Source organism: Penicillium cataractarum (genome assembly GCF_028827025.1).
Source record: "Penicillium cataractarum strain IBT 29864 chromosome Unknown utg000002l, whole genome shotgun sequence".
Taxonomy (NCBI): domain Eukaryota; kingdom Fungi; phylum Ascomycota; class Eurotiomycetes; order Eurotiales; family Aspergillaceae; genus Penicillium; species Penicillium cataractarum.
The window spans coordinates 1905606-1924741 of record NW_026622738.1 but is presented as its reverse complement, the minus strand read 5'-3'; the positions used below and the strand labels follow the sequence as shown (position 1 = coordinate 1924741).

Below are 19136 nucleotides of genomic sequence, written 5' to 3'. Positions count from 1 at the left end.
AGCTCAAAACAACCCAAGCGCAAGATGTGCAGCAAAGCTATGTACTAGAAAGCAGAAGGAGCCAACAAAACGAGGCATCCCTTCCAGCAGGGTAAAGAAAGTAGGAAAGAATAATGACACCAATTCGAGAGCAATTTTCATTCCTTCACCCTCATCATTTTGTTAATCCCCTCGCAAATGCCACTCCATTTTCATAACATCATTAGAAAGGTCTGGCAAGACGTCTATCCTCGATTATACTTTTCGTTGAAGGCATTGACCGCTAATGAGAGAAAGAGTGTTAGTCATTTCAACCACACACAGGAATAGGCCAACACTTACCAATGGCGATCTGTCTATACAGCCAGTTCCTAGAGCTCTCGTCCTGGACGGGAATAAAAGGTCCGTTCGCACCACCTTTGAGTGTGATGCTCATACCAGTGCGCTCTTTGGAGATTGTTTGAATGTCTGTGAGACGGATATCCCACTCTGTGTAGAGCTTCTTAGTGCGCACAAGCATGATACGTGCATATGTCAACAGGACAAGCATGTCTCTTCCGGGCAGCTCCAAGTGCGCGATGTAGTCTTCGTTGAAGTACTTGCCATCGTCGGTAGTCTTAAGCCAGAACTGGCCGAGGGCTTCCCGCTGCGAGTAGGGGCGGACAATACCATCAGTGCCGATGAAACGCGTCAATCGGACGCGATCCAGGCCCTCGGCATCGAAGACAGTGGTTGTGTTACGAACACCCTCTGCGAGGTTGGAGGCAAGATCAAAGGCGCCAATTGCGGGCTTGGTTGCCAATCCCAGGACACCCTTCCCAACACCCTTGAAGAATCCTGCCACGCCATCCTTCTCTGCACCTTGTAAGGGATGGCGAGCCAAGCCACCGATTCCACTGGCCAAGCTAGTTGCGAATGCATTACCACCAGCAGTAATACCATACAGGGCATGCTTTGGGCGGTTACGCGACTTCGACATCCGGCGCTGGTCCTGGAACTCTTTGTCCAGAGTCGCGGCAGCAAGTCCCTTGGACATACTTCCGGTGAACTTTGCCATGCTGTCTGAGAACCCAAAGACAGATTTCTTGACGAAGCTAGTGGCTCCCTTTGCAATACCATAACCCAGCTCTTGGGGACGGTCAGTCAAGACCATACCTTGATACGGCTCGTAGAAAATGTCCGCAAAGCCAGAGCTGATATTGTTGAACAGACCGACAGGATTACCAATGATGTCAGCGGAACCAAGAATGATATGGACTTGTCGCAGGAATTCTTGGGTGTAGTGAGCTCGAATGTTGTTGACGAGTCGTCCCATGGAGACACGAGCATTCTCCAGCATCAAAGCGTTCAACCGGATAGGTGCGTCGTTGACATTGCCCATTGACATTGTCATGACATTGACAACAAACATCAGAGGATTAGACGACTGCATGGTATCTTCCACGTTGATTCGCTCGGTTCGCATGAAGGAAATATCGAGCTGCATGGGTTGCAAATGAAGAAGCTCGAAGTAAACATCTTGGCCAGCTTCGCCCTGCTGTGGTTCCGGAATGTTAAAGTCTTCATCACACAACTGGCCCTCTTGGGGTTCGGACCACGATGCACCGGGGACCTTTGCGAAATCCAGGAGAGCAAAAATAAAGTCCTCGTCCAGTTCAAGTGTCATCTGCTGCAAGAGCAGAGATGCATACTTGATGTAGAGAACACCGTAAGAGTCATCCTTGACGCGGGTGACCATTGCATGGAAAATTGGATGGGCTTCCATCTCCTTTCCTGTCTTTGGAACCACACTGGGATACAGAAGCATTGGGAAAATGCCACCATACAGCTGATTGTCGATCTGGATCCACTTGATGGAAGTGTTGAGGGTCTGGTAGATCCTTGATTCCCGGAACTTGATCTCAATCTCACGGAATGTCATGTAGAGTAGCTCCTTCAAGTTCTGGTTAATCAAAGAAATACCAATACCACCGAGGCGAAGCTGGGCCTTGAAGTTGACGTCGGAGTTCATTTCCTTCACTTCAAAGCCAGCAGTCATGCTGCTCTGAGACGATTGGCCCTTCTGCTGTTTGTAAATACTCTTTGAGGCCTTGAAGTTGGACAAGACAAGAGTCTGAGTAGGGCCATCGGCAACAATGTTGATATCGATGATCTTCTGGTACTCTCCAGGCCTCGTGGCAGGGATCCGCATGGGGATCAAGTTGCCGATCTCGGCGATCTTGATATGCCGTGTCTTTCCTTGGCAAGTCAGAACGAGGGACTTATTCCTGGTTGCTGGGTGATCCCATGCGTAAGGCATGATGCTTCGCGGTGGTAGGCGATAACGAATGGGCCGCCAACCACTTGAGCGATCATCTTCGTCATCTTCCACATTAGGATTGGCTTGGTAGAAGATGAACTCCATGTCACTCTCATTGCGCATAGAGTATGGCCAGTTGCGGCTCTCGAAGCTGAAGTGCAGGAAAATAGTGGCATTCTCGAGGATAATGTCGATCTTGATCAACTTCTGGCGCTGATTCGCCTTGGCCAATTTGACGTGGACAGTGCCGACATCCGCAATGTTGAATGGAGAAGACCACTGATTGTTCACACCAGGGAAGCAAAGACACAACTGCTTGTCTGCCACTTGACGAAGGAATTGAAGCGGGACCAGTTCCCCACTGCTGATCTGGAGGACATTGGATGAACCCGGCTCGCGGATCAATAGATCCTCATTGAGCTTGCTCTTCAAAATGAATCTCGGGGCAATTGTGACCACCTTGGTCATTTTGTACTTGCCCTCGCCCTCAGCAACGGACACGCCAGAGTGGAACTCAGATCGGCCCTGCCGATCCGGGAAAACAACCTCAAAGGTGCTACCAATGGCCTCGAAACTCGCCGGCTTGCTCCACGCGGAATCTCCAACCTTCAGAATAGACCGATTCTTCGTGTCTTCGCTGTTATAGGAGTACATGTAAGGCAGAGCGCGGCCGCCATCTCTCGGATCAACCCTGAGACCTTGACCAGCGGCAGTGCGAGCGGACTGGAGGAAGGCCTTGCTTTGGATATCCATGGGCAGACCAGTCTTGTTCAGGATGAGGTATGGACTGTACACAGAAACCTTGAAAGCACCACCACTGTCGGGGATATTGAAGTAGTGAAGCTTCAATTTTAACTGAAGACCTCGCTCGTCCTTGAGGGACAGGGTGTGCTCTCTCCGGTAATCCTGGGCATTGCCGTTAACGATGGCAAACTCACTCTGGCGGAAAACGCTATCCTCCAGATCAATACTGAGCAGGAGAAGGTGGGATAGCTCCACAACGTGGACGGGGCTAACGCCTCCCTTTCTAAGGAAGTTTGTCCAGTCCTTCTTCGTGTTCTTGTCATAGATGCGGTACTTGAAGTCGAAAGGCAAGAGATTTTGGATCTCCACAGGAGCGAAGATTCGAATCCGCATATACGGGTACGAGTTGGTCAGGGAGTCCTTGCTGTCAAAGGTGGTATTGACCTGGAAATAGAATGGAGGAGATTGCTGGCCGCCTTCACTAACACACTTGATGGTTCGCGTAGGCCTCTTCATGAGATCCTTCCAGAATAGCCGCTCATTGGACCAGTCGTAACCGAACCCTTGATCAGGTCGGATGACAACCGAGTGCAGGTAAGCTGATCCAACTGGTGCAGGTCGAGCATCACCAGGCAGAATCTTCTCAATCTTCAAAAGATGGCCGTCGTCTGGGCTGAACACACCCAGTTCAACCGGAATCTGGGTGTTATTCTCCACGAGCATAGGCGAGCGGAAAGTGATGTACTTGACATTGTCCTCGCCAAGCTTGACCTCCACAAGAAGTCGATGCAGCACATTATCGCGCTTTGGTTTGAGACTGTAGATTACCTCGCCCTCTCGCACAACGGGGATGCGGTTGATACTATCAAACCCACTTCCCTCCAGTTTGACACCCACGATACCGCCGTGGCCCTCGGGAGTGAGGGTCTCACGAACTGCTGTAGAATCCTCGAATCGCCAGGGATACTCCTCTCCATCGCTGAGCTTAGCCGCAGGGCCTTCCTCTCCCACACTGACATCAGCCCACACTCTAAGATCGAAGCCAGTATAGTTACGAATCCTGTAAGGGGCGTCGGCGCCTCTTGGTTTGGAGAGGACATCCTCGTCGGTGTTGAGGAATTGGAATGACTTTGACGCGAGCGCGATCGTAGCTGATGTGAGCGTGAGCTCCATCGTCTTGTGAGAATAGGCATCAATCGAGAAGACATCGGGGTTCGCTTCCTTGGCCATGTGGAATCCTAGTTGCCAAGGCTCGATCAAAGGCTCCCATGCTGACTTGGAGAAGTTGTAGACGTTGAGGAAAGTATCAAAGTTGGTATCGACGTTCAGCGTGGACGACCAATCGCGAATATCGACGTTGAACTTCTTCACGCTCCAGTCAAGCAATGGGAGATCGTGCAGGTCTCCAATGAGAATGACTCTGACGCCATCAATCTTTGCGGACAATTCCTCACGCTTAATGACAGCCGAGCTCTGAGGGGCAACGCTTCTGTCGAGCGTACTCATGGTCTGGCTCATGCGGCGGCGGGTTCTGTTGGCAATTGTTGAAGATGTCTTGCTCGCAGACCGACCCCTGGTCTTTCCATCAGTGATTTTCTTCGCCTCTCCGCCTTCAAGCTGCTGGGCGTTCTGCGCTCTCATTTCAGAGGCCTTGTTGACAATCTGTATGGCCATCAGGATGTCACGCAGAGACAGGCGAAGGACCAGAGGCTCAACATGGACCTCAATGGAGGTCAAGGCAGAACCCTTTTCTTGCGCTCTGCTGTCAACCGACATTTCGACTGTAAAGTCATCCAGAATGCGGAGACGACTAGTCTCAAACTTGTCCATGCGGCACAAGAACATGCCCACTTTCTGGATTTGCAAAGTGGAGACATTCTGGTGGGAGATGAGGATCTCCTTGGTACCAAGCACAATAGCCTCAGAGTGAGGAATAGCAGGGTTCGCAACCATGATAACCTGGGCATCCACCAAGTTGACGCGGAACGAAACGGTGGTTGTTCCAGCCTGTGTCTCTCCGGCCGAGGCTTCGGTGATGGCTTTGTCCGTAGAGGTAGCAGCATCCGAGTCCAAATCCGATCCCTCAGGAGATTCGGCCTCCTCCTCCACGACTTCGTCGGGTGCTTCCGAGGCGAATGCGGAATTACTAAACGACTGCAAAGCGGACAAATAGTCGAGAGCAAACATGATCCGGGGACTGTCGATCGTCAACATCGCAATAAGATGCTTGTCCGGTCCAGGGGACATGGATAGGCTAGCCATGAACTGTTGCTGGACATCGTTATTGATCAAGGACATGATGTGACGGAACTTGTTCGTGTCTTGCTGACGGCTATCACGGATCGAGAACGAATGGATCAGAAGCTCCGACTCGAGCGAGCCATCGGTCAGCATGCGAAGCTTAACTCTAGTGTCGTTGAGTGAGAACTTGGAAAGACTGGAATCTTCCAAGCGGCCAACAGGCTGGTTATCGTTAGCCAGGATGAGCTCCAGACCAACACTATCCACCTTGAAGATCATGTCAAGTCGAACCCATGTTTCTTTGCCTGCGTTTTCATTGGCGGCCGATTCATCTTGATCCGTCTCCGATTGTGCAGCCTTCGAAGTCGCTTCCCTGGTAGACTCGGTGACTGAAGAGGGCAAAGACTCCATGGCTTCGAGCTCTTGCTGCTCAGCATCAGTCGCAAATGCTCCGGGGATGGACTTGGACAGAGCCAGCAAGAACTTGAGCTGGCTTTGAGAGATACGAAGGTTGATAGGAGACAAAGAGCCCTCAATCTCCATATCCGGGCGTGGATTATTGGCCTGGTGCTCCAGATGGCAAATGCTAAAGTCGAGGTTGACCTTCTGGATCATTTCGAGCTCCTCCTCCACATCATCCTCAAAGTGGAATTTAGACGTGAGACGGATATTGCGTACACCAGTGGAGATCACATTCACAGCAGGGCTATCCTTGGAGTCATCCATGGGAACGAACTCATTCTTGACGTATATCTCTCCAAGGTAAGCAGTGATGTTATTCCTGGATCGATCCTCTGCCATTACTCGTGGGAACACCACGATGGGAGTCTTAACCACAATGTCGAAGCGCATGCGAGACTGATTCTCCTGAAGCTGGTTGGCCTGGTTTGCGGCTGCCTGGCGAGCAGCGTTGAAAATTGCCTGCATCTTGCCAAACTTGACCAGGAAGTTGATGATCTTCCGGTAGGGCTCCTCGAGGAAGTTGATCTTGATAGAGCCAGACCGCAGGTAGACTTCAGAGTCATAGCCAGGGTGTGTGTCGCTATCGGGATCGAAAGTCTCGTACTTGAAGTCCGCAAAATTGTCACCTTCAATAGTCAGGAGACGTCGAACATCTGATTCTTCCGATGCACCCAAGTTGACATCATCGACCAGGGTCAAGCTACCAATTCGGGATTGAATGGTCATGGCGCGGCCCACGAGGAAGATACCAACATCGGCGGTGTTGAGACTGAGGGTTGCCAATCTAACGCCGTCATTGTTGAGAATCAAAGCGATACTCTTCAGGTTGGACTTGATGCGGAGTTTGCCAGCTTGCTGGGGCTGCTGGTCTGCATAAGCCGCCTCCGGCAAGGCTTTATCTAGCTGCTGGTTCTGGTCATCCGGCTGCTGTGGGTTGGTGAATGTGAGGAGAATGAAGTCAAGAAGCGTGAGCAGTGTCTTTCTGGTGACGACAAGGTTGATGGTTGAGACAGATATGTCGAGATTCATGGCAATACCCTCATAAGTGGACTCGAGTTCAGGAGACTCGGGCTTGACCCGAACCATCTTCAAATGGAAAAGATCATTGTTCTCGTCCGCATTGAACCCCTTGGACGAAATGATCCGCTTGAACTCTGGTACAGGGTTTTCCTCAATGTAATCATCCACACTCAAGGACTTCAAGATGACCTCTGCTACCATGTCATAGGGGCGCATGTAGAAGTCGAGCCCAAAGTCTTCAGCCACCAACTCCACCAGCAATTTATCTTTTTGCGGGTCTTGGGAGTCAGCTCGGAATAGCGAACCGCGAAGGCGGCCAACATGGAACTTGAACTCAAAGTCTCGGCGGTGAATGTTGATTGTCGAGTCCAGGCTTTTCTTGGAGTGATCGCCTTCAGATGCTGCCTCCGCGTCCTCGTCGTCGTCGACAACAGGGAGATCCCGGCGGGCAGGGGGTTGGAAGGACGCCGATCTAGCTCTTGTGACGATTGCAGCCTCCTCAGCGGCAGCCTTTGCCTTTGCGATATCTTCAGGAGCTTCCTTGCCTTCATCAAAGTTCGGGATGGCAATATCTATCAGCTTCATGAGACCCTTGTACTTGGTGTCAGACATGGATGCATGGAGCTCTGGCAGGTTTCCTGAAATTCGCGTCCGGGTGAGCTGGGTCACCTTGGGGACAATGCACATCTCCAGCACAAAATCCACGTTGATGCGGTCAATTATATGGAAGTTCTTCGACTCCACACCGGAGATGAGTTGCGCCTTTGTCGCATCTACTCCAGGTCCAATAAGAACTTGAGTGGAGTCTAGTTTGATGAGGAAGCGATCGTACAGGAGATGTTCAAGCTGCATGTAGTCTTCTTCCTCGTACTGTCGCTTCTGCTTGGTTTGCAGATCCTTCATAGCCTGTCGGTCGACCAGCTCACTGTTGACACTAGCATGACCGGCATCGAGAATCAGACAAAGAGAGCTTTCCTGGGTAATGCTTTCGGGGACGATGATCAACGGAGCATGTACGTCGAACTGCGCATCGACTTTCTTGTGCTCTTGCAAGGCAAACTCCAAGCCTGCTCGGGTTTGCTGCCGCAGACCTTCCACGGTGGCTCCTGCGGTATCCAACAGCGCGCCAATCGATTCCATGTGCCGTTGCGGAGGTTCGAAGAACTTTGCAATTCCCACGATGAATCGAGGATTATAGATAACCTCGATACTCTTGAGCTTGACCTTGACAGCGGTATCCGCATCGCTGTCCAGAGGGTTCTTCTCCAGCTGCAGATGGAATAGGCTGTCCTCGTCAACCAGACCATCCGCACTACCGTCTGAGCCCAGGTCATCATCGTCTGTAGGCTTTTGATCCTTAGGCGGTTCGGGAAGGGAGTCCTTGACCTTCACAATCTTAGGATAAAGAGTCCCAGGTGTGGTTCCATCGTACATCTTCAAACCACCAAGATCGAGATCCAGGAGGTACGAATCTGAGCGTTGCAGAGCCTTGGCTCGGAAGTTATCAAACACGACTTTCATAACCTCGTTTGCTGCGCCATGAGGGTCCTGCTTCAACGTAAAGCTACCAGCCCGAAGACTCCAGTTGACTTGAAGCTTGACCCATTCTCGAGGAACGTCGACACTCTCAGCAAGTGCCTTCTTCTCGTCCCAATCGATCGCATTATAGAGCTCCTGACGCTGCTCGTCGGTCATGGCGGTCTCCTCGGACTCGGCTGGCTTGCTACCCCAAATCCATTCTGACCATGATTGTTGTTGAGCGGGTTTCTTGACACCAACGTTTTCCTTGCGTAGCTGATTGCGCGCGAGGGATCGCCAGAAACGAATATCCTCGTAGCTGAGTTTGTACTCAATTCGGTCTAGCTCCTTTGTTTCTTCCGGCGTGAGTACTTCTTCTCTCTTCCTTTTCTTGAACAAGTTTATGTACGCGATTCGATCGTCTCTGCGCTGTTTGATATACTCCCAAGTCCATCGTCGGTTTCGGTCATGGATCTTGCTTAGTACAGCGTCTCCGGCGAATTTCATCCAGGCACGCGGATCCTCTTTCACGGAGCATTTAGGCTGGAAACGTTTGTATTCTTGATGACGAATGAAGTAGTGGAACAAATCAACGAGCATCAGGGCATCGCGGTACTGTTTGTCGTCCAAAACGAAACCGAGTTCATCGAAGAGCAGTCGAGCTTTCATGGCCGGGCGATCGTGTTTGCCAGACTTGTCCATTTCTAAGCCTGCACGGCCGCTGACGGGCCGAAGCATGTATTGATTACCGTCGCCTTTATCGATGGCATCCCGTAGCTTGGCCATTAAGTCATCGTGAGTGATACCTTGGGCTTCTGCGCCAATATCAGAGCCCCGGCCAGTACCAAGCAGAGTCGCATCCGTGTTCCAATATACAGAGAGGGCTCCCAGAACGGCAAGTTTGTGTGTTGTGTCGGAGGTAGACTGAATAAATGTCGGGTTCCATTCGGAGTCTGTGCTGACGGCGCTGAGCTCTTTGAGTGTCAATCCCACGGCGAACGGGTGACCAGGCGAAGCAATCGAGTCTTCGTAGCGGAAATGGACATTCTTGATAGAAATCTGCAGGTTATCCACTACTGCAGTGATCATGCTCTGAGTAAAGCTCTGATTCCGGCGCTGCTCCTCCTGGCTCATGCCTTCTGAATTTCGCTCGCGGATAAGTTCAGCGCTTTCGATTTTGTCCATCTTCAGCGCATGCGCACGTTTGTCTTCCTCCTCCGGATCGTAATCCGCATCCTCCTTCGGGGCCGCAAGCAAAAACACATCTTCGATATCGACCTTGACGGGTTTGCCTCTCAAATTTGACCAGGGAATCGATAACGTGAGCTGGCCCAAGTGGCCCTCGACCACGTTCAAGGGCAAGCGCAGCTGGTCAAGCGCTTCCCGGCGCAGCTCGAGATTGTGCAATTTAACATCGCCCGACCAGATTCCAATGTTGAGCTGCTTTGCATCGAAGTTCTTGACGTAGATGCCCAGGAAGCGATTGAGCAGGTTGGCGACCAGGCCCTCCAACATGGTTGCGGTCGGCGGCCGTTAACCGGGCCTAGGTAAGAAGGGGTGGGGGGGTGTCCGAATAGATGAAGCTGTCGCTGAACGGCGTGGGGTGGTCATCAATAGTTGGATGTCCTAGCTCTAAGATTCGGGCAAGGTCAGTGATTATTCGTAGGGACGACACAGTCAATGACGGGGAACAGATCAGGTCAGATCTCACACGACAGCAGGAACGCTCACAGCTTGGGGTTCCAAGGTGCCCAAGCCATTCAAGCCAGGTTGGGCTGCACGCGATACCGAGGCGGAAGGAACCACCTCCGAGACGAGCGGAAGCCGGGGGGTCTTGACCGGTGGAGGGGGAGGGGGGGGTTTCGGTGGAGAGAATAGAATACAGGGGAGGGGCGTTGGAGTAGGGAGGAAGTAGGCCAAAATTGCGACCGAAATGAGTGTTGGGTATCTAAGCCAAGCTAATAGCCCTGATTGCGTAGATCGAGAAATTAGAGAGGGCGTCTGCGACAGTTTGCAACCGGTTACGCAGGTGGTGCCAGGCTAAGGTACGCGGTATTGTCGGGGTACGCAGTAAGCTAAGGGGGTTTATCGCTGCCCCAAATAATTCCCCGTTGAGAGCCCCATAGTTGATGAAGTCAGGGTATATTACTCGGTGTATTAGTATCTACATCTCCAACAAACTGATTATCTTCTCATTTGGCTAATAACTTTGGAAATTATTACTATTCATTAAATGAGCAACACCCATAGATACTGTACTGGAGAGTACGCTTGTTTACGAGCCAACGCTAACTTGCTCCCACGCAGAGTGACGTCGGTCTCGTGCTGGCAGGTGGCTCGGGTGGCTCAAGCGTGGCTTAAGGCGGCTAGTCTCTCTTGGGTTGTTTGACTCGGGAGTGCAGCACATCACGTGCTCCTCTCATCACGGGATCCCCGGCTTTTTCTCTAGCTCTGTGCGGCCTCAGGCTGAAAACCTGCGGCTCGGGTCGCTACAGTCCGCCCGATGACCACACCTCACCACTCGGTCACTTCATTTCAGGATATTCTGATTTGCTCTGCTTCCGGAATCCCACGGCCTCCTCGACTTCGATCTCGAGTCTTACTCCGGGTGAATACCCTTATCTCCACTCACCAATCTCCCCTCCAGCTCTTGTATACACCAATTGGGTAGGTAGCTCTCCCCGTCGGCATACCCGAGGTCTTTTCGTTGGCCCGCGACATCGCTAACCCGACTTGCTCCATGAAAAAGCTGTATCTCTCCCCGCCATGCTTTACCGTGCCACCGCCGCCCGCTCCGCCCTCCGGGCTGTCTCGAGCTCCAATGCCTCCGTGACTCGCTCTATTCTGGGCAACCCTATCTTCAAGGCCCAGCTGACCTCGTCCGCTCGCGCCATCCGCCCGGCCGTCAAGCCCAGCTTCGCGCTCGCCGCTCACAAGCCCGTCACCACTGCTCTCGTCCGCCATGCGTCTTCCTCCGCTAAGGTAAGATGTGCAGGAAGTCAAATTGACCAATGCAGGACATCCAATGGCTAATTTCTTTTTACTCTTGTAGGATGGTGAGGACGTCGACATGATGGCCGGTATGAAGTCTGAGGCTGTATGTATATCCCATATGATTCCACTCAATTGGATATCAGTACACCGAGGATCAAAGACTAATCACACGTGCGCAATATAGAAAGTCATCCAGGACACCTTCAGCTTGAAGGATGTCCCCAAGGAGGCTCTTGCTCTCGGTGCGGCCGGTGTCATTCCCTACCTGGCCACCTCTCTTGAGACCGTCTACCTCTCCTACGAGATCAACCGCGCCGCCGCTCTCGGTGATGGTCTGATCTTCTCCGGCCAGAGCGCCGAGCTGTTGCTGCACATGATTGAGCCCATCCAGGTTGGCTACGGTGCCGTCGTAAGTACCTCATTGCCCGGGAATCGGAAAGCTTTATATTAGCTTTGGTTCTTTTGATATCAGCCCGCTAATCACGTTTTCTTGGCACTCTATATAGATCCTCTCCTTCCTCGGTGCCGTCCACTGGGGTCTTGAGTGGGCTGGTTACGGTGGTAAGTTCGGCTACCGCCGTTACGCCGCCGGTATCATTGCCCCGGCCGTTGCCTGGCCCACTCTGCTGCTCCCCGTGGAGTACGCCCTGATCAGCCAGTTCCTGGCCTTCACCTTCCTGTACTACAACGATGCTCGTGCCGCCGCTGCCGGTCGTGCTCCTCACTGGTACGGCATGTACCGCTTCGTGCTGACCTTCGTCGTCGGTGCCAGCATCGTCGCCACCCTGATTGGCCGTGAGCAGATCCAGCAGAGCCTTGTCTCCGAGCACAGCATCAAGGACAAGATCAACGCTCTGATCTTCCTCCAGAAGAAGGAGAAGGAGGAGGCCGAGGCTCGCAAGAAGGCCGAGCTTGGTCAGGATGAGGAGTAAATTTTTTTTGCTGGCTTTTTTTTGGAGCAGACTCTCTTGAGCTGTTTAAAAAAACCTTCACCAACTTGTATGGGGGGACAGAGGATACCTGATAACCCCCGTGTTCTCTCTTGTTTGCATTCCCCGTGATTTCCTGTAGATTATACGCAGAACGCACTAGGGCCGAAGCTTTATTGAATTTCCTTTGTCTTGTTTGAGTTGTATTAAAAGAGGAGAAATGAGAAGAATAGAGAAGGGTTCTGTGATTATATGATGTCTGGATATAACGTAAGAGGTAACTCCTAGCTACACCTAGATTCATACTGTATGCTCTAGAACCTCGTTAGCAACCCACGTGCGTTGAATTGCATTAGCTAAAGCATACAAGCTGTATGCGTACCCATGGATTCGTTCCGGGTAGGTCTAGCAGAGTAATTGCCTCACTTAGCGGCTGAATCTTCTTCGTTTAATGACCTTGACAAGGAGGGGACGGCCCCTAGAACCCCCCAGTCACGCTAGTCGCTTTACTTTCGCTAAGTAGTAGAAGTATAGTAGTTAAGGTAGGAGGGTTAGTAGTAAATCTACTAACTCGTCTACCAACTCATCTACTAACTATAGAGGCAGTAGGGGTAGTAGGGATATCTTAATACCTAAATTCTAAGGTTCTTAAAAATACTATATAGTATATATTGATCACGTGACCTGAATCAATATGTTGATGCCTAAATTCTGAGGTTCAAAAACACCACATGTTATGTACCGTCATGTGTGGTCACGTGATGCTAACGGGCAACCGACCAATCAGATAGAATCAAGCCTCAAGTTTGACAATATATTGCTCCGCTTCGCTCCGCAATTAAGCACCGCCCATCCAGTCAATTAGCAAAGGCCAGGGCACAAGGACTTACCAAAGAAAGCACTCGATAACCAAGGATTTATAATTCGGCAACACCAGGTATAGGGCTCACATGCGGGTTTCCGATCGGCTCCGATGACGAGAAGCGGGACCTCGAGGAGGGCCGAGTGAGTTTCCCTGGTTTTGATTTAGAAACAAGACATAAAAAGACCGGTTGAGACCCCGTTTGTCGATCCCGGCTATAATAGAGGCCGAGTTTATTTTCGTTTATTCTATTTTGATTTTAGAGCTGTTATTGATTCCGGCTTTAATTTCTTAGCATTGATCCAAGCAAAAGCTATATATATATATGGATTGCTGTATTCGTGTGCACTCTATTAGTTTCATTCCGCGGAATTGCTATTGATTCTATCCGACTTGGCAGAATCGAGTAAATAACTAAAAAAATCTCACATATCCTAAAGTACAGGATTTGCCATGAAATGAAAAAGGGGGGACAAGAAAAGACAAAGATGGTCATGTGCCTTGGGCAACTATCGAACAGTAGGGGACGTTCACGCACGTTGTGGTGGTCCAACCCGGGCAGGGAAGGTGTACCGAGAAGCACGTCCCACCCTGGACTCTTCCCAAGACCGCCATCCCGGGCCCCAGTCCCCCCGCGCCGCATGCGATAGTTAGATGTACTACACAACGACAGTAAATGAGAAAATACAAAGTAATATATGATGTGGATATTGATAGTCGTTCCCGCAGGATCGGCTCTTTTTTCTCTTCATCGCGTGATCTGCCTGACGCGCACGTCCATGTCCCTGGCAGGCTGGGCGGCGATCTGGTTGTCTTCCCCGCGAGGTAGAAAGTACGAGTAGATATAGATTGTGCATGTCTGGACTAGGAGGATGCGAGGGGTGTTTCGTACTTTGGTACAGGTAGGATCGTATAGCTGTATGTTGTATAATCCTGGATCCAAGACGTCACCACCCGAGCGGGACGGCGACGTGATTGGGTTTAATTAAGCGTGGGGTAAGTAGTTGATATCACTACCTTGGTGATGAGAGGAAGAACTATAAATTTAAGTATTCCCCTCCGCACAGCTCGAATGGCAGGATGGTAACTATACTGCTAGTAGATATTCACTGGAAGCCGTGGAAGCTCGGGGATGTATAGCCGAGTGGATCTGGACTCGGTCCAGATCCAGGGAGTCAGGGACAGGCAAGTTATCCGCCGAGGGAAGGGGACCCGGCAAGATGGACAGTATTATTCTTGGACCCATTATTATTTTCTCCAGGAATGTGGAAGTACGGGAGTCCGGAAAATAGAGTATTCCAGTCTGTGGGCGGCTAAAGTAGTCCATTTGTTGGCGATGGTGGTTATTTTTCCTCAAAGTAAAGAGAAAAATTCTTCCGGTGGATTTTTTTCCATGAATAGGAAGAAGGGAATGGAGTTGATGGCGCATCTTGGAAAGGGAGAAAATTGGGGGTGGCAGTCTTACAGAGAGAAAGAGAGTCGAGAGGTCTAGAACGCCCAGGGGACCGGAAAAAATGGAGGGGGTCATGTGCCCCGATCGACGGGGCTCTCTTGCACTGAAGTGGGTTTTTTACTGGACCACAGAAGGGGGGGCTATCTATAGATCTTCAACAGGGGGATAGAAGATTGTCATAGTTTGAGTAATGGTTATGAAGAGTCGAGTCATGATTGTGGTGGTGTAAATAAGCGTGAAACTCTTGACAATGGGCATTGACTAGAATTAAAGAGGGAAGTATATAGCGGATGTCGGATAAGTTGTATCTGTACAGATATACCGGAAAAGGGGATTGTAGAGAAGAAGGATCGAAGAATGGAAGAAGAATTCCCAGGATTGACCAAGTGGGGGGGGGGGAAGTGACGAGGTCTTCTGATCAGAAAAAAAAAAGAAACGGTCTTTGAACCGGATTTACCAGGATCAGCTTTGACTGTGAACCCCCACTGGTCCCCTCTCCCTCCCGCAAGCCCACGCAGCCACGAGCTCCGTAAGGAGAATCACAACTGCCTTGGGAGTTTCCAACGGAAGGAACTATAGCGACCTTCCCACGGACTCCAGTACATCTCCATGGCCCACCCGTTTGGATAAGTACTCGCTCGTCTTCCCTGGCACACGCGAACCGGGCTTCTCTCTGGCTTTTTTGTTCTTGTTCTGCTTTTCGCCCCTCGTACGTCACTCTCCACTTTTTTCTTCCTCGTCTTTGGCCTAGGATCTTGGGAGCTCTCCCGTATCCGTTGCCAATACCTGACGCGCCACGTAGAGAGAACAAGAGGCACCAGAAGAAGAAAGGAGAGAGTCCTATTATCATTAATATTATTATTAGTTGGTCGTGCCCAGCTCTGGTCAATTGCCGTCCCACGGCCTATCGTCATACTTTCCTTGGGGTTTCCCTCCCCCACTTTTTTTTAAACTTGTCCGCCACCTTTTCCCCTCTCTCTCTCGGACTCGTCTCTTCCTACTCTCCGCTTTCTCTTCTCCTCTTCGTTTTGGCCATCCGCCTCCGCCTCTCCTCCGCCTCACATACACCTACCACACACACACACACACACACTTCACAATGCGCAATCCTTTCGATCTCGACGAGAACAGCGTGGACGGGGACTCCGAACCCCCAACAGATCTGGAGTTTGAGGTCGACGTGCGACCGCATCAGACCGATGATGGCGAGCGCGCTCTATTGCAGGACGAGGAGCATCACCCGTCCGATCTAAAAGAGCGTTTTATTGGCACGATCGATCAGGGTACAACGAGCACCCGTTTTATTATCTTTGATTGCACAGGCGTTCCCATCGCCAAGTACCAAACGGAATTCCGTCAGATTCACGAGCATCCTGGGTAAGTAAATGAGACTCGACATTCTCCCCTCTCTCCTTCCCCCCCTCCTCCTACCTCCAACTACCACCACCTACCATGATTTCCACCACGATCGTGGTCAACACTGCCACTTCCCCCTACTCCGAAGCAAGAGAATCCCCAAATTAACCATCTCCCCCTCTCTTGACATGCAGATGGCACGAACAAGACCCCTATGAATTGGTAGAGTCGGTCTACATCTGCATTGAGGAGGCGATGAAATCATTCCTGGCTCTGGGCCACTCCCGATCCGATATTGAAGCCGTCGGAATCACCAGTCAACGAGAGACCGCTCTCGTTTGGGACTGGGAGACCGGTGAGCCTCTACACAATGCCATCACTTGGACCGATACCCGCACGGTGAACCTGGTCCGCGAACTCAAGGAAAAGCCCGGCGCCGAAGATCTCGTCAACATCTGTGGCCTGCCCCTCTCCACATACCCCTCCTCAGTTACGTTGCGTTGGATGCTGGACAACCTCCCCGACGTCCGATCGGCGTATGATGATGGCCGGGCCGCCTTTGGTACCGTGGATTCCTGGCTCATCTACAACCTAAACGGTGGCCCCCAGAACAAGCGTCTGGTCACCGACGTCACCAACGCCTCACGCACCATGTTCATGAACCTCGAGACCCTGCAGTACGACGACCGACTCCTCAATTTCTTCGATATCGACCGTAACAAGATTCGTCTTCCCGAGATTCTCCCCTCGGCCGACCGCGAGGGCTTCGGTGAGATCTACGAGGGTCCCCTGGAGGGCACCCCCATCACCAGCTGTCTGGGTGACCAGGCCGCGGCACTAGTCGGCCACTGTGCCTTTACCCCCGGCTCCGCTAAGAACACCTACGGTACCGGATGTTTTCTTCTTTACAATGTGGGTGAAAAGCCCGTCATTTCCAAGCACGGTTTGCTCGGCACCGTCGGATTCCAGCTGGGCCGAGATCGCAAACCCGTGTACGCCCTGGAGGGCAGCGTGGCCGTGGCTGGCAGTGGTGTTTCCTTCCTTATGAACAACATGGGCTTCTTCCGCGACTCGCGAAAGGTCAGTGATCTGGCTGCGACTGTGCCGGACAGTGGAGGCTGTGTCTTTGTGACTGCCTTCAGTGGTCTCTTTGCGCCGTACTGGATTGATGATGCCCAGGGAACTATTTGTAAGTCTATTTTTTCGTGTCTCCAGATGATCTGCCGCTAATATCATCCTCCAGGGGGTATCACTCACCACACGCAACGGGGGCACATTGCCCGCGCGACAATGGAGGCAGCTTGCTTCCAGACAAAAGCCATCTTGGATGCCATGGAGATGGACAGTGGCAAGAAGTTGACGGAATTGGCCGTGGATGGCGGCATGAGTAATTCCGACATTTGCATGCAGGTATGGTTTGATCTTGTTTCCTCTCATCTTTTATTCCAGTCTCTGACTTCGCTTCGTCCTTCAGACCCAAGCAGACATTATTCAAATCCCCGTCGAACGCCCCGCCATGCACGAGACTACTGCCCTCGGCGCCGCAATTGCTGCCGCCTTCGCCATCGGAGTGTGGAAGGACTTCTCCGATCTCAAGCACATGAACCGCGCCAACCGTGCTATGTTCGAACCTCAGATTACGCCCAAGGAGAGTGCCCGCATGTACAAACGGTGGTCCAAGGCCGTCGAGATGTCCCGGGGTTGGATGGCGGACCAGGCCGAGTTGGACGACGACGTTGAATAAATATAAACCCGCCCGCATCACCCATCACCTGCATTTTTCTATACCACTCTTTTTTCGATTTTCGACACATGACTGCTAGTCAGTTTACCGCTTTTCACAGCCGGGATTGAGTCAACAATGTGATTTTCCCTTGCATCCCATCACCACGGAGAGAATATGCCATGAAATACCCACCGCAACACACTTCCCACACTCCCCTTTCTCTCTGTTGAATTGCATATCCCGGCTGTGGTTTCGAGGGCATATGGAAACACACATACATATCTCCCACTTCATTATACATATCTCCCACTTCATTATACATATTTAGAGACTCTCCCGATTAGACGGCTCTCGCCTCACAGGCGCACCGACTACTCCGGACTTGCCTATTCTCTTTTCATTTCATGACCGTGATGAATGGTTGTGTTCTTTTTCTCTGTTTTCCAGCGACGAAGCCTTGAGGGGAAGAGCTGGGGCTGTTTTTGTTTCTCCCTCCATTGCGTTTCCTCTAATTCTCCTCATCTTGAGCTCTTCTCTACCTCTTGGTTGTTGTTGTTTTTTTGCGTTGCTCGGCGTGTTGAAAGCGTCGGGCCAAGGTGCATTTTTCTGTATATAACAGCGGGATTTCTTATACAATCAATGATTAAAAAAATTCCAAAATCATAATTTCACTATGTAAATCTCTCTACTTTCACTAGCTGCTAAGTGCCTGATGTCAATCAATTATAGCAGCCATCTTAGCAGGCACACCATAGGACGCCCCCTCCTCGGACTCCAACATACACGATCTACAGTTGGAGTACAACCAAGACCTCACAACCCCACTAAACTCCAATATTGTCATCCTGACCTCTCCCCCCAAAACAAGCCCCAGTCCTGAATCCCGGATATCGGTTCCAATGGCGTCAAACGCAGAGCGCGAACCAGGCACGACTTTGCCCCATTGATCGGCCCGCGTTGAGGATGACATCATTTCCCGGGACGGAATGGGGCACATTTGTTGATGGGGTTGGGTTCGGGTTGGAGAATCTGGGAATGAGATTTGTATCGAGGGTGATGTACTGTAGGTATGGAGTTCTATTGCTGAATGTGGAATGGGTTTGGGTATATGGGATTTTGTGTATGTTTACCGTTGCTGTTGGAGTGGATAGATGCGGGACATGCAGAAGTGTACCTGGGTTGCCCCTCAGACTAGATAGGGAAGGCGGACGGGATTCGTAGCTGGGCCTGCTTATTAGATTTGATAGAGATAGCTAAGTGAATTGTTCTTCTTTGTCTTCTTAAAGGAGCTATCTGGGTTAATATAGCCTGTGAGGTAGGAACTCTGTTTTATGAAGGTAAGCCTCCTCATATTCTAAGTTCACAGAACACAGAAAGGTCATATTTATTTAGGATCATACTCATCAGGGAGGTGCGTTTCTAACTAGAATTAGCGTTCCAATGTAGTGTCACAAAAGTTTCTTGTAGTGCCATGAGTATAATCCATTATTTAGGGGTCATATCTTGCGCTAGTCGTATGTCTGGGCGGGACATCCATATAGCCACCTCGAAGA

At 51.1% G+C, this 19136-nt stretch overlaps 3 protein-coding genes across 3 annotated transcripts; 2 read left to right on the top strand and 1 right to left on the bottom strand.

The window, feature by feature from the left end:
• Nucleotides 1-224: 224 nt before the first annotated feature.
• Nucleotides 225-9778, bottom strand: N7496_002767 (membrane morphogenesis protein VPS13; the record flags this gene model as incomplete). The annotated part of the gene is made up of 2 exons (XM_056695698.1): nt 225-262; nt 322-9778. The coding sequence occupies 2 exons, from the start codon at nt 9776-9778 to the stop codon at nt 225-227; spliced, it is 9495 nt and encodes a 3164-aa protein (XP_056557910.1).
• A 1251-nt stretch (nt 9779-11029) lies between these two features.
• N7496_002766 (DUF3429 domain-containing protein) lies at nt 11030-12189 on the top strand (the record flags this gene model as incomplete). The annotated part of the gene is made up of 4 exons (XM_056695697.1): nt 11030-11245; nt 11316-11360; nt 11442-11666; nt 11764-12189. The coding sequence occupies 4 exons, from the start codon at nt 11030-11032 to the stop codon at nt 12187-12189; spliced, it is 912 nt and encodes a 303-aa protein (XP_056557909.1).
• A 3411-nt stretch (nt 12190-15600) lies between these two features.
• N7496_002765 (glycerol kinase) lies at nt 15601-17601 on the top strand (the record flags this gene model as incomplete). The annotated part of the gene is made up of 4 exons (XM_056695696.1): nt 15601-15878; nt 16052-17046; nt 17101-17267; nt 17332-17601. 4 exons carry the CDS (start codon nt 15601-15603, stop codon nt 17599-17601), a joined length of 1710 nt encoding a protein of 569 aa, XP_056557908.1.
• Nucleotides 17602-19136: the final 1535 nt, after the last annotated feature.